At 47.7% G+C, this 12,401-nt stretch overlaps 1 protein-coding gene across 1 annotated transcript; it reads right to left on the bottom strand.

The window, feature by feature from the left end:
• Positions 1-898: 898 nt before the first annotated feature.
• LOC307107558 (small ribosomal subunit protein eS21-like) lies at positions 899-1,184 on the bottom strand. The gene has a single exon (XM_079784859.1). It carries the CDS (start codon positions 1,147-1,149, stop codon positions 937-939), a length of 213 nt encoding a protein of 70 aa, XP_079640985.1. The 5' UTR covers positions 1,150-1,184; the 3' UTR covers positions 899-936.
• Between the last annotated feature and the right edge of the window lie 11,217 nt (positions 1,185-12,401).

The following is a 12,401-nucleotide window of genomic DNA, read 5'->3' as shown; positions in this document are numbered from 1 at the left end:
AAGGTGTTGATTCTCCACACCCCCATGACATACTGGATACTTTGAGAAGAACCCCCCCCCCCCTCAAGAAGCAGGTCCTAGTTGTAGGGAACACAGGGGCCCTGATATCTGGGACACCCACTGAGGTAGAAAAGGGGAGACCCTAGCATGGGAGAGTTACCATTATCATACTGGAGCCCATTTTATTGAGGGCCTACTATGTGCCAAGCACTTGACATATGGGACAGATGTTAATTGCTCCAAACAATCCTGGATACAAGGGACAACACATTTCTTTGTTTTTGAAACTTAAATTTACTTCATCTCAGCCCCTGCCTATCTGTAGTGATAGGGAGCCCAGCCATGGCAGATCACCCCGCCTCCCCCCGATCCTGTGGGCAAACCTCATGTGCTGATAAAAATAAAAATAAAAGGACATGAAACCCTGAATAAACCAGCATAATTTTTTTCAAATAAAAAAACCCCCCACATAGTTTGGCTAAAGAAACTCAAAATAACCGTGGTTTAAATAAAATAGAAGCCGAAGCTGGTTTGGCTCAGTGGATAGAGCGTCGGCCTGCGGACTCAAGGGTCCCAGGTTCGATTCTGGTCAAGGGCATGTGCCTTGGTTGCGGGCATATCCCCAGTGGGGTGTGTGCAAGAGGCAGCTGATTGATGTTTCTAACTCTCTATCCCTCTCTCTTCCTCTCTCTGTAAAAAATCAATAAAATATATTTTAGAATAAATAAATAAATAAAATAGAAGTGTATTTCAATACCTCAAGTAAATGTGGGCATCTGAGGCTAATATGGCAATGGTTCAATCGTCATGAAACTAGAACCCTTCTTCGTCTTTTTTTTTATTTTTATGTTTCCACTATTTATGTATGACAAATTTCACATCTGTGATGCTCTTCAGTCAGAAGTTCTTTGAGACGATGCCATCGGCCTTGGCCAGTCAGAGAATGGAGTCATCTGACTCACCCATCCTGCGGATAGCCCCGCAGATAGCATAGGTTTTAAACTGGCCATTGAACCTGCCTGTCACCTTGTCAGCCTCGGCCACGTTCATCTGGATGGACGCGTGGTCCTTGGCGCCGATGATGCGGTTGCTGGCGGAGCACTTCCGCCGCACGTACAGGTCCACGAACCCGCCGGCGTCCTTCTGCATGTCGAGGGCGTGCCTGCTGCCACCACCATGAGCGCCTCGGCTAGACCCCTTCTTAATCTTTTGCTCTGCCATCTTCAAAGAGCTACTTCCACTCACATGATGGCTGCTTGATTTCCAACCATTATATCTGAATTCCAGAAAGCAGTATGGAAGAAAGAACAAACCTTTATCTTTTAAAGCTACACCCACTTTCACTCATTCAGTCACTACTTAAATTACACATTTTATTTCTGCCTGTATCACATGGCCTTATGCCTTCATTCCAATAGATGATGTGCCCACGTAAATATTGGGGGGCTCATTACTAAGAAGTGGGGGTGAGGGAGATAAAGCCCTGCCCTTATATGGTGAAATCAGGACCATAATTCAGTCATTCGTTTTTTGAATCTACAGGGATCCCAGCCCTAGGCTTTGACAGCTTCTCTGCAGAACCTCCTGTCTCCCCCAGAGGGCGCCAGAGTCCCCAGCTTCCTCAACTTTGTCTTCAGACCCAATTGCAACGTAGTCTAAGGGGAGATATTCTGGATGCTGCTGAGGTCAGTGCAGGGAGGTGGGAGTTCCGCAGTGCAGTGGTTAAGCCCCTGGGCTCTGCATAGAGCTGAGTTCAAATGCAGACATTCACCCCTGTGTGATCATGGGGAAGTCACGCAACCACCCTGAACCTAAAGTCCTCCAGACAGCTTGTGTGAAGGGTTCCCCACAGGGCCTGGAATATAAGATGAGCTCTGTGCGCGCATAGTGAGAGTGACTGACGGCTGTGCTCCCTTCTTCCACCCAAAGTGCAGTCTAACCCAAAGCTACACCTATTTGCACTCATTCAGTCACTACAACAGCCTGTGGTCTCTCCCTCTGCCTCTCCTGCCTTGTTCATGCAGTACTCGCTCTCTCCTGCTCCCTGAGTTTGTGGGCTCTGGGGTTCTTAGGGAGACTGAAGGGCCATCCTTCTCCCCAAACCAGCCTTCAGGTCTGTGGGATAACCCACCGAGGCCCACAGAGGCCTCACAAGAAAATAAAAAGGCCTGCCCTACCCGGTTTGGCTCAGTGGATAGAGCATCAGCCTGTGGACTGAAGGGTCCCAGGTTCGACTCCGGTCAAGGGCATGTACCTTGGTTGCGGGCACATCCCCAGTAGGGGATGTTTCTCTCTCATCAATGTTTCTAACTCTCTATCCCTCTCCCTTCTTCTCTGTAAAAAAATCAATAATATATAATATATATATATATATATATATATATATATATATATATATATATATATATTAAAAAGAAGTGGAGCTTATTTTAAAAAGAAAAGAAAAAGGCCCAAGTTGTGGGTCCTCCCGTCCTCCTTCCTGTTCAGGCTCTGGGTGTCCAGTGTGAACATTTGCAGCCCCAGGGGCCCCATCTGTGCAGAGCTGAACGGAGTTAGACACATTTAAGCCACCACACTGACTTCCATTTCTAGATGGTGGACTGGGAACATGTCTCTACCACCCCCAGCCCCTCAAACGCCACCGAAAGCACAGAATGGAAAAGAAAAAAGGAAATAAACCCATAGGCTGAGGACAGGATGGCTGGAGGTGGGAACATCAACTGCCCAGGGATTTTGATTGACTGCTGGAAGACAGAGAAAGGGCTGATCGCAATGAGGGACAAATGGGGGCAGAGGAAACCATGGCCGAAGCACGCCCGAGAGATAGCTGACCCAGAGGCCAGAGCAGGTATGGAGCACAGGAGTGGGTTCTCTTAGGGGGACAACACACCTCAAAGGGATGGCAGTAGCCATATGGACCTCTCTGCCCCCCACTACCAACAGTCCAGGACACAGCAAATACTCTACATCGATGCCCATAGCAACAGGCTCGCTCCTCGTTCATACAGATGAATTGGTCACCAGGTATTACCAGACAGCTGGGGGAAAAAATAATAACAATAAAAATACAAGAAAAGGAGGAGGATTAAGAAAAGAATAGCAAATAGCTATTGAGTTCTTACTGTAGGCCTGGCGGTGTTTAACTTGTTTAATGACCCTCTGAGCTAGATGCTACTGTTCTTTTGACTCTTCAGGAAACTGTGTCACAGAAAGGTAACCTAACTTGGCAGAGGTTTGCACAGCTAGTGAGGGGCTAGAGATGGAGTCTGAACTCGGGCAGTTTGTTTCCTGCATTATACTCTGAACGACTCAGCTATACTGCCTCTTTAATAAGCTAAACAAAAGGTGAACAAACTGATCCCAGAGGAAATAGATAATTGAAAGAACAGAAGAACTGAAAGAATAGTCTAACACTATTACATTCATAAAACAAAAAGAGGCAGTGACAAAAATAAAGCAAGCAGTAACTCTTAGGAATTTAAAATGGAATCACTGAAATGAAAAAAAAAAATCAATAGAAAAGAGTGTGAACATTTGTGATTTGGGTGTTCAAAATGAATTCACTCTTCTTTTAGTGAATAAAATAAAATACTCTGATTCCCCTGCAGTATTCCCAAATCCTTTGGGTTGGGTGGGATTAGCAACCACAACCACCACTCCCGTTTGCAACATAAGAGGAACTTATTCCTGCTGGAAGTCCACGATAAATAGCCAGTGGATAAAGACAACATTGAGGGCAGAGGAAAGATATACGTAAAGTGACCCTGGATCCTTGATGACATCATTGGAGCCCCTGAATCAAGCCTTACCTGAAGCTAAAAGGGTGAGTGCTGTTTTCTCTCAATATCCACTGATTAAATCCCATAGAAGGACTCTGTTAATCCATGCCTCAGTTGTGTGTCCATACCTCAGATGAGTCACCATCAAGGCAAGCTGCCAGACCTTGGGTATAAGCCCACCCCAAAGGCACTGCAACTGAAAAACAACCCAAGTCACATGATTGGACTAAGGGAGCAGCAGTTCCCAAAAAGAATGCTGGGTAAACACAACAACAGCTACCACATGTCACTACACGCATCAAGGAGCCGGGCATGGGAAAGTGTGCGTGGCGCGTAGACCTTGCGGCCACACAATGGAGATGACATCTGTTTCTTCTCTCAGAAAGGAAAAGAGAAAGGCAATTAGAAAACCAGAAACAACAAAATCTATTCCAGGGGCCAAATATGAAGCAAACACATGTGAGGCATGATTTTGAGCAATTAGTGGAGTGTAAGAAAAGAGACTGTGGGAAAAGAGAGAGGGGCGGGGAGGGAGGGAGGGAGGGAGAGAGAGAGAGAGAGAGAGAGAGAGAGAGAGAGAGAGAGAGAGAGAGAGAGACTGCACTTGACCTTAACGTCCCAGACAGCAAATACTCCCGTTCGCGGAGCAGAGGAGCTATCTCGGTTAGAGCTTTCTCGTGACTTGGTTCTGCAGTAAGTAATGTTTATATCATCGTGATTGGTTAGTTTTCAGTTTTTAGAATCAAACTAAAGCTAAAGAATGGAAGATTTCATTATAATTACAGAACATATAAGTGTTGTAAACTTTGACCATGGGAATGTAAAGATAAAACCAACAGAAATTAGAAGGAGGTGCGGAAGGAAGGTGTCAGATGGCACGGAGGGGCTAATTGTCCTTAGATAGTGGTGGGGCTCAAGAAGTACCATCTGGCCCAGCGGGTGGCTCCGCTTGTTGAGCTTTGCCCCATGCACCAAGAGATTGCCAGTTCGATTTCCTGTCAGGACATGTGGTTTGATTCCCTGTCAGGCCCCATGCTGGGGATGCAGGCTTTATCCCAGTACAGGACATGCAGGAGGCAGCCGATCGATGTTTCAATCTCTCTCTCCCTCGCCCTTCCTCTCTCTCTAAAATCAATAAAAACATGTTTGTTTGTTTTTTAATTTTTTTAAAGAAATACCATCTGAAGTTGATGGAAGAAAAACTATGTTTTCAATGTAAGTGGACAGGGGGGAGCTGAGAGATAGTGTGGTTTAAATTCTTAATGATAAGCTGTCACTAGTTGCTCTCTTGAGTTACTAAATTGAGAAACAGAGGTAAACATATTATTTAATACTATGAAGTTAAAACTCTGGAATAGCTAAATTGGAAAAAGTTCTGAGAAGTGGAACTGGGTGTAGGGAATTTTGTGTGTTGTTTTTTTTTGCTTTGTCCCATTCTGTACTGGTTGAATTTCTTTACTGACACATATTATACCCTATCAGAAGTCCCCCATCCCACCCCCACCCCCAGGGCCCACCTCCTATGTGCCGATGTAAGGTAGACACTCCCTCCCACCTCTTTCTAGCCTGGCTTCCTGTTTGTACTGCAGGGGCTGGAGTTACATTTCCCAGCCTCCCTTCCAGCTACCTGAATGCCACCACCCCATCCAGACATAATTAATTCCCCACTTCACCCAACTGGTCAAATAATAATCTCTCCCAAAACTGTGGAACTGGAAATGAGAGACACTATTTGGCATCTGCTGTGGCTGGAATGAAGGGCAAATAGATTCAGGAGCTGTGGGATGATCACATGCATGGAGAAGAAAAAGCAAATAAAAGGCAAACTCTTAAGAGTATGAAAAACAACCACAGTCTGGGGGGAAATATTTGCAAAACGCATATCTGATAAAGGACTTGTATCCAAAAAAACCACAAGGAACTCTTAAAACTCGACGATAAGACATCAAACAACCCCATTAAAAAGGGGCAAAAGATCTGAACAGATACCTCACCAGAGAAGATATACAGGTGGCAGATAAGCAAATGAAAAGATGTTCCACATATGTCGTTAGGGAAATACAAATGAAAATAACAGTGAGATCCCACCACACACCCATTAGAATGGTCACAATCCAGAACACTGACAACAGAAATGCTGAGAGTGTGGACTCTCATTCGTTGCTGATGGGAACACAAAATGGTATAATCCCTTTGGAAGATAGTTTGGCGGTTTCTAACAAAGCTAAACATCGTCTTACCATACAATCCAGCAACCAGGCTTCTGGGTATTTACCCAACTAAGTTGAAAACTTATGTCTGCACAAAACCCTGTACACGAATGTTTATAGCAGCTTTATTTATAATTTCCAAAAAACTGAAAGCAACCAAGTTGTTCTTCCGTCGGTGAGTGGATAAATTGTGTTACATACATACAGTGGAATATTATTCAGTAATAAAAAGGAAATAAGCTATGAAAGACATGGAGGAAACTTGAATGCAGATTACTAAGCGAAAGAAGCCAAGCTGAAAAGGCTACATCCTGTATGATTCCTACTATTTGACATTCTGGAAAAGGCACAACTTTAGAGACAGCACAAAGATCAGTGGTTGCCAGAAACTGGGGAGGAGAAGGATGAACAGAGGATTTTTAGGGCAGTGAAATACTCTGTATGGTACTGTAATGATGAACTATGATATGTATTTGTCAAAACCCATAGATGTGGCCCTAGCTGGTTTGGGTCAGTGGATAGTGTCGGCCCAAGGACTGAAGGGTCCCGGGTTCGATTCCAGTCAAGGGCACATACCTCGGTGGCAGGGTCCCCAGCCCTGGTCAGAGTGCATGCAGGAGGCAACCAATCGATGTGTCTCTCTCACATCAATGTTTCTCTCTGTCTCTTCCTCTCCCTTCCCCTCTCAAAAAAAAAAAAAAAAAAACACACAACAAAAAACACAAAGCCATAGATGTGTAACACAAAGAGTGAACCTTAATGTAAACTATGACCTTTAGCTAATAAGGTATCAATATTGGTTCATTAATTGTAACAAATACACCACACCAATCCAAGATGTCAACAATAGGGAAACTGTATGGAAAAGATAGATGGGTACACTCTGTACTATCTGCTCAATCTTTTTGTAAATCTAAAAGTGTTTTAAAAATAAAGTCTTGCCTTAGCCAGTTTGGCTCAGTGGATAGAGCATCAGCCTGTGGACTAAAGGTTCCCGGGTTCAATTCCAGTCAGGGGCACATGCCTGGGTTGTGGGCTCCATCCCCAGTGTGGGGCGTGCAGAAGGCAGCCAATCAACGATTCTCTCTCATCATTGATGTTTCTCTCTCTCCCTCTCCCTCTCTCTTCCTCCTTAAAATCAATAAAAATATTTTTTAAAAAATAAATAAAGCCTTAATTTTTTTAAGGCAATTTGCACCAAGAGAAGAATGTAGCAGACATGCAGAGAGCAGCAGAGAGGAGAGTCCACGTGGCAACAGAGGGAAGAAAGTGGCCAGGGCAACAGCTCCCTGGCTGATGGCTGATGTCCAGTTCCTTGTTCCAGGCACTTGTGAAGCCCAGATGCGCTCTTCTGTCCCAGATTCTATGACATACACGCCCTGTGTTCCTTCCTTACGCTGCTCTAAGGGGGGTTGTTACTTGTGTGGTAACAAACCATCACCCACGAGGACCAGTCTCACGTAAGGTGATGACAGAAGAGGTCTAGTCTAGCAACCAAAAAGTAATTTCCGCATATTTCAAGTTCAAGTATTTTCTTGAGTACCATAGAAGAGATGGACCACAGAGGATTCCAGTCAAGGGCACATCTCACAAAATCTTTTCTTCTCTGACCCCCTTTGCCACACACCATAGTTACTCCTACAATTCTTTCTTTAAAAATTCCTCACCCACCAGTGTCAATTGGTTGAGCGTTGTCCTGTGCACCAAGAGGTCACTGGTTCGTTTCCCAGTCAAGGCACGTGCCGGGGTTTGGGGCTCAATCCCCCAGTAGGGGACATGCAGGAGGTAGCCTATCACTCTGTCTCTCAGTGATGTTTTTGTCTCTCTCTCCTTCTCCCTACCTCTCTCTCTAAAATTAATAAAAACATTTTAATAATAATAAATTTTAAATAGATAGCCCAGCTGGTGTGGCTCAGTGGTTGAGTGTTGACCTATGAACCAGGAGGTCATGGTTTGATTCCTGGTCAGAACACATGCCCAGGTTGCAGGCTTGATGCTCAGGAGAGGGCATGCAAGAGGCAACCAATCAATGATTCTCATCATTCATGTTTCTATCTCTCTCCCTCTCCCTGCCTCTTTGAAATCAATAAAAATATTTTTTTTAGCCCTAGCTGGTTTTGCTCAGTGGATAGAGCGTTGGCCTATGGATTGAAGGGTCCTGGGTTCAATTCTGGTCAAGGGCACATGCACAGGTTGTGGACTCAATCCCTAGTAGGTGGTGTGCAGGAGGCAGCCAATCGATTATTCCCTCTCATCATTGATGTTTCTGTCTCTCTCTCCCTTTCCCTTCCTCTCTGAAATCAATAAAAATATTTTTAAATATATATATATATATATATATATATATATATATATATATATATATATATCATAATATGCTTATTAGACAGGACAGCCAAATGACCTTCCGGACATCCTTCCGGAGGAAGCTGCAGTGGAGGGGGCCAAGGCAGAGGCGGTTAGGGGCAATCAAGCAGGCAGGCAGAGTGGTTAGGGGCAATCAGGAAGCAGGCAGAGTGGTTGGGGGTGATCAGGCAGGCAGGCAAGTAGTTAGGGGTGATCAGGCAGAGTGGTTAGGGGTGATGAGGCAGGTAGGCAGGTGAGTAGTTAGGAGTCAGCAGTCCTGAATTACAAGAGGGATGTCCGACAGCCAGTTTAGGGATCCCTGCGGGATCAGGGCTAAACCAGCAGTTGGACATCCCCCGAGTGGTCCCACATTGCGAGAGTGTGCAGGCCCGGCTGAGGAACACCCCCCTCCCTTCCCATGCACGAATTTCATGCACCGGGCCTCTAGTTTTTAAATAATAAATAAATAAATAAATAAATAAATAAATAAATAGTCCTCAATGCCCTGGCTGGGTGTCTCAGTTGGCTGGAGCGTCATCCTGTAACCAAATAATGTTGTGGATTTAATTCCCAGTCAGGGCACATACTTAGGTTTCAGGTTTCTCTCTCTCTCTTTAACTTTTTTGTTGCTGTTATATTCACCCGAGGATATTTTTTTCCATTGCTTTTTCAGAGAGAGTGGAAGCGATAGAGGGAGGGGAGAGAGAGAAAGAAACCCTGATGTGAGAGAGACACATGGACTGGTTGCCTCTCACACGCTCCCCGACTAGGGGCAGGGAGCAAAGCCATAACTCAGGTACATGCCCTTGACCAGGAATCAAACCCATGACCCTTAAGTGTGCAGGGCGGTGCTCTAACCACTGAGCACACTGGGCAGAGCTCACTCGCACACTCTCTCGCTCTCTCTCTCCCTTCTTCTCTCTCTAAAATCAATGAAAACATATCCTCGAATGAAGATTTAAAAAAGAAAAGCACTCCTCAAAGCAATTTTCCCAAACCCTAGTCTCTACACCTTTTATCTTCTCCCAGCCTCCCTCCATCCTAATTCTGCATCATCAAAGCCAAGAAGCCTCTGGGGAGACCGAATCCTCCTGACATGATGTTGGGAGGGGTGGATGAAGCTGAGTGGAAAAGCTAGACTCGTCTATCATGGGCACACTCTGCCTGGGTGATCTCATCCCTCGCGTGGCTTCAATTACCATCTCCATACGGACGGCTGCCAAATCTCTACCCGCAACTCCAAACTCTGCTCCGAGCTGCAGATCTGTGTACCAACTGCCTCGTCAACATTTCTCCTTGGGGTTGAATCGGGTAGGATTACATTCTGCTGTGAGTAACAGAGACGGAAAATACAGTATCCTAAACAATAGGGTGCGTTTCTTTTGCAAGTAAAAGTCTAGAAGCACACAGCCCTAGGCTGGCATGGGGACTCGACTCCATGCCAGTCTCCTTGCAGGTCACTGTGGCACTATCATGAGGGCGTGTCCCTCAACCTTACGGTCCAACGTGGTAGTTAGAATTACAGTCCTCCCATCCACATTCCGGGCAGCAAGAGGCAGAAAAGCAGAATGCGGCACGAGAAACAACGGGCAACCAGCAGCGGTGTTTAAAGGCTGGAAGACGCCACATAACATATCTCATTAGCCACAACTTAGTCACACGTCCAAGCCCAGCAGCAAGAAAAGCTGGGAAATCTATTCTCTATGCTGGGTGGCCATGTGCGTGGCTAAACAGAGACGATTCTATTATTAAGAAAAAGAGAATCGACATGGGGGATGAGGCAGACAGCATAATCTCCTCCAACTTGCCATGACTGAAGTGGAATTATCATCTTCCTCCAACATTTCCTTTCCCCTCCAGGTCTCTGTCCCCCTACACCCTGGCAGAGGGTAACTCTGTGGGGCAGGGGCTGGCAAGGGGAGGTGTCACCGGAGCTGAGTGAAGGGGTGAGCAGAGAGAAAATTGTGCAATGAAGCTGAACTCCCAGGGTTCAGGAATAGAGGCCAAAGACCCCAAACAAGAAGGTACCCAAGTGCAGCAAGTCAGGTTGGGGTTTCCCAAGCAAAGGGCCAAGGGTGCCTGCGGAGGTAGGAGACACAGATAGCACCAGGCACAAGCACACCCAGCCCCTCATCCGGCGAGTGGCTGATGCTGTCCATTCCATTCTGCCTCCTGGTCACGCCACCACCCACGCCTTTGTCTGCACCCTTCCTTCTGCTGGCCTGCCCTTCCTCTTCCCCACATGAGTAACTCTCTCAGTCATCCTTCAGGGCTCAGATCAGGATCACCTCCTCCAAGAAAGCGCCCCCATGCCCCGCTGGGAACTCTAATAACATCACACTGGGGAAGGGGCTGCCCGTGGGGCAGTGTCCATGCAGAGTTCTTAGATATGGGGCCGATTCTGGTGCTTTGGGTGTCCTACGGGGTATTAGGGAGGTGGGACCCCAGGGCCCTCTTTGTATGAAGGAGGAGGTGCCAGCTGCCCTTGCAACAGTGGAGATAGGGCACCACCAAGGCTGAGCCTTGAACTCCTGGCCACGGGCAGGGCCTCCCACATTCCCATCCCCAATGAGGGACATTATGCAGACAGAGGCTGTGAGCCAGAGAGAGGAAGTCCACCAGGGTGGGGGCAGGTGGAGTAGTTCCGGGAAGGAAGCCCACACCTCAGGAATCTGATAGAGGAATACTCTGGAGGCCTCTGTCCCAGGAGCCCCACCTCCTGCCCCCAGCCATCCAGGGGATCTGCCTCTGGGTGCCCAGGTACTCCCTCCCCTCACCAGCCTCCTGCAACATGTGGCCCAGGCAAGAGCACAGACTCTGGGACAAGCCCTGGGTCTGTGCTCTGTTCTGCCTAAGTCTCAGCTTTCTCCTCTGTAGAATGAGGGTGGAGAGTCCTCCCTCTGCTCCCCACAGGGCGTTGTGGCAGCAGAAGTGGCAGAGTAAGGTACCCAACTAGGTACCAGCACACCATGAGGCACAGTCAACAGGTTCTACTGCTGTAAAAAGCCTCTGCCCATGCCCAGCTGGTGTAGCTCAGTGCTTGAGCATTGACCTATGAACCAGGAGGCCACAGTTTGATTCCTGGTCAGGGCACATGCCCGGGTTATGGGTTCGGTCCCCAGGAGGGGGCGTGCAGGAGGCAGCCGATTGATGATTCTTTCTCATCATTGATGTTTCTGTCTCTCTCTCCCTTCCTCTTTCTGAAATCAATAATATACTATACTAGAGGCCTGGTGCATGAAATTCGTGCACGGGGAGGGGGGGTGGGGAAGTGGTGTCCCTCAGCCCAGCCTGCACCCTCTCTAATCTGGGACCCTCTCACAATCCAGGACTGCTGGCTTCCAACTGCTCGCCTGCCTGCCTTCCTAATTGCCCCTAACCGCTTCTGCCTGCCAGCCTGATCACCCCCTAACTACTCCCCTGCCAGCCTGACTGATGCCTAACTGCTCCCCTACCAGCCTGTTTGCCCCTAACTGCCCTCCCCTACAGGCCTGGTCACTCCTAACTGCCCTCCCCTGAGGTCCTGGTCCTCCCCAACTGATCTCCCCTGCAGGCCTGGGTCCCTCCCAACTGCCCTTCCCTGCAGGCCTGGTCGCCCCCAACTTCCTTCCTCTGCCAGCTTGGTCACCCCTAACTGCCCTCCCCTGAAGGCTTGATCGCCCCCAACTGCCGTCCCTTGCAGGCCTGGTCCCTCCCAACTGCCCTCCCCTGCTGGCCATCTTGTGGCGGCCATCTTGTGTCCACATGGGGGCAGGATCTTTGACCACACGGGGGCAGCAATCTTGTGTGTTGGAGTGATGGTCAATCTGCATATTACTCTTTTATTAGATAGGATAGAGGCCTGGTGCACGGGTGGGGACTGGCTGGTTTGCCCTGAAGGATGTCCCGCATCAGGGTGGGGGTTCCCTTGGGGCGTGGGGTGGCCTGAGCGAGGGGCCTATAGTGGTTTGCAGGCCAGCCATGCCCCCCGGCGACCCAAGCAGAGGCCCTGGTATCTGGGGTTTACTTATCTTCTACAATTGAAACTTTGTAGCCTGGAGCGGAGCCAAGCCTTCTGCTTGCCAAA

Source organism: Cnephaeus nilssonii, assembly GCF_951640355.1.
Source record: "Cnephaeus nilssonii genome assembly, chromosome: 11".
Taxonomy (NCBI): Eukaryota; Metazoa; Chordata; class Mammalia; order Chiroptera; family Vespertilionidae; genus Cnephaeus; species Cnephaeus nilssonii.
The sequence above is the reverse complement of the archived record's forward strand: the minus strand, read 5'-3'. Positions and strand labels throughout refer to the sequence as shown.